The following is a 2115-nucleotide window of genomic DNA, read 5'->3' on the forward strand; positions in this document are numbered from 1 at the left end:
TGTTTTTTCTCTATTTACTAGAGAGGAAACCACCATCACAAAAGTTTTTTTCTTTTTTTTTTTTTTTTTTTTGGGGGGGGGGGAGGGGTGGGGGAGGGGTGGGAGGGAGGATGAACAGGAAAACTGAGAGGAATTGAAAGCACGTATCTGCCTTCACAAACTAAACACCCTCGTGGCCGCCCTCCGAAGTTCGGAAGAAGAGAAGGATAACGAGAACGTTAATCATAACCCCGAAGAAGCCCACCCGGCGCCGGGGGCCGCAGGCAGGGCCCGGTGGGCCCCCGCAAAGCCAGGACCTCTCGCCGAGCCCCCGGCCCCCGCCCGCAGCGAGGCCGCGCGGCGCAGGCTCGGCCGCCGAGCCGTACCTTGAAGTAGCCACCCTCGTAGAGGGTGTTGGGGGGCCCGAAGATCGCCACCTCCCAGTTGTAGAGGTCGGACTCGTCCACCAGGGTGATGCGGAAGCCTTCCACCGGCTCCTCCTGCAGCGACTTCAGCTCCAGCATCAGCGCCTTCTGCGAGCTGCTCATCTGCTGCTGGGCCATGGCGCGGCCCCCGCCGCTCCGACCCCTGCCTCCGCTTGCTTCGCTGCTGCCGCCGCGCTGCCCCGCGGGCCCCCGCCCCTCCCCACTCTGACGGCCGCCGCCGCCACTTCCTTTTGTGACGGCGCCCGCTCGCCGCTGACCTCAGCGCGCCGCGCCGCGCCCCGCCCACATCGCTCCGCCCCTCTCGCGAGACGCCACGCCCCCGCACCGCCGGCGCCACGCCCCCGCCGGAGGGCTTAAAGGGGCGACGCCGGCCGACGAGAGCCGCCATCTTGTGCGTGGTGGGCTCCACGAGTAGTGCGCGGGGCTGCGTGCGCGAGGTTGGGGCCTTTCTGCGGGAGGCGGCCGTGTCGGCACTCGCGCGGGAAGGAGCAGCCCGTTGTGCCCTTTCTTGCCCTTTCCTGCCGATCGGCACGGTGACTGCAGAAGCCAACAGTTGTGGTCGTGGTGGGCAGCTGCCGCCCTGGCGTAGCTCTGGCTGAGCTGTGAGGGTAGGGAGGCTAATGGTGGGGAGCCATTTTCAGACGGAGGCCTCAGTAAGGTGGGCTTGTGCTGAGCCGGCGTCCCTTGGCAATCTCACAGCCGAACAGCAGTGAAATAGCGGTTGTGAGCGTTGGCTCCGACGCGGGCTCTGTTTGCGTAGCGCTCCGCAGATGCACAAAGCGCTGCTGCCACGAATTGGAGTTGGGCTCATTCCTGCCATTCCCCTTGAGACAAATAAAAGCTTTCAGAGGCGAGCAGGCATCGCCCTGCACGATTAGAGCTGTGAGCACAGACCTGTGGCGGTGCTAGTGAGCTGGTGTTCTGCAGCGTGTCTTTACAAATTAAATAACAAAGCAGTGATCCAGAAGGAAGACAAACAGCATAACATGGCTGCAGATGGCACCAATCTGCGTTTCGCTTCTGGAAACACTGAGGCACACACCTGCCTGTCAACATATGGGAACACACAGCGTGCCCTGCACCGTGTGCTGGAAGCCCTGCCCCAGCCAGGGTTTATCTGATTGTAACAGCAGTAGTTTTAATAGCTGACATGCTGTGATGAGTTCTGATTTAGTTAACACATCCCCCAGAATGCTATTTGAAGGTTCAACAAAGCCAGGTGCAAAGTGTTGCACTTGGGTTGGGGCGATCTTAGGTACGTGTACAGACTGGGAGAACAACACAATGAGAGCAGCCCTGCAGAGAAGGCCTTGGGGCCACTGTGGACGAAAACCATAAGCCAGCAGTGTGTACATGCAGCCACGAAGGCCAGCAGTGTCCTGGGCTGCATCAACAGAAGGATGGCAGCAGTGGGACGGAGGTGACTGTCCCCTCTGCTCTGCTCTTGTAAGGACCCATCTGCAATACTGTGTCCTGGCCTGGGGCTCCCAGCACAGGAGGGATATGGAGCTGTTGAAATGGGTCCAGAGGAGGGCCATGAAGATGCTCAAAAGGTTGGAGCACCTCTTGTGTGAAGAGAGGCTGAGGGAGTTGGAGAAGAGGAGGTTCCTGTAGAAGAGGAGGTTGCAGGGAAGCCTTACTGAGGCATTCCAGTACTTGATGGGAACTTACAGGCAGGAGGGGGACCAAC

The 2115-nt window shown here is 60.2% G+C and overlaps 1 protein-coding gene across 1 annotated transcript in view; it reads right to left on the reverse strand.

Moving 5' to 3' along the window:
- UBE2R2 (ubiquitin conjugating enzyme E2 R2) overlaps window positions 1-585 on the reverse strand; it is a gene marked incomplete at its 3' end in the record, with an annotated part of 49603 nt that extends 49018 nt beyond the window's left edge. The window contains exon 1 of the mRNA XM_042831130.1: window positions 366-585. Within this exon, the coding sequence (XP_042687064.1) occupies window positions 366-542 (177 nt within the window). The remainder of the gene's footprint in view (window positions 1-365) is intronic.
- Between the last annotated feature and the right edge of the window lie 1530 nt (window positions 586-2115).

Source organism: Centrocercus urophasianus, unplaced genomic scaffold (genome assembly GCF_019232065.1).
Source record: "Centrocercus urophasianus isolate 14NV4802_14NV808 unplaced genomic scaffold, USGS_Curo_1.0 seq_35, whole genome shotgun sequence".
Lineage (NCBI taxonomy): Eukaryota > Metazoa > Chordata > Aves > Galliformes > Phasianidae > Centrocercus > Centrocercus urophasianus.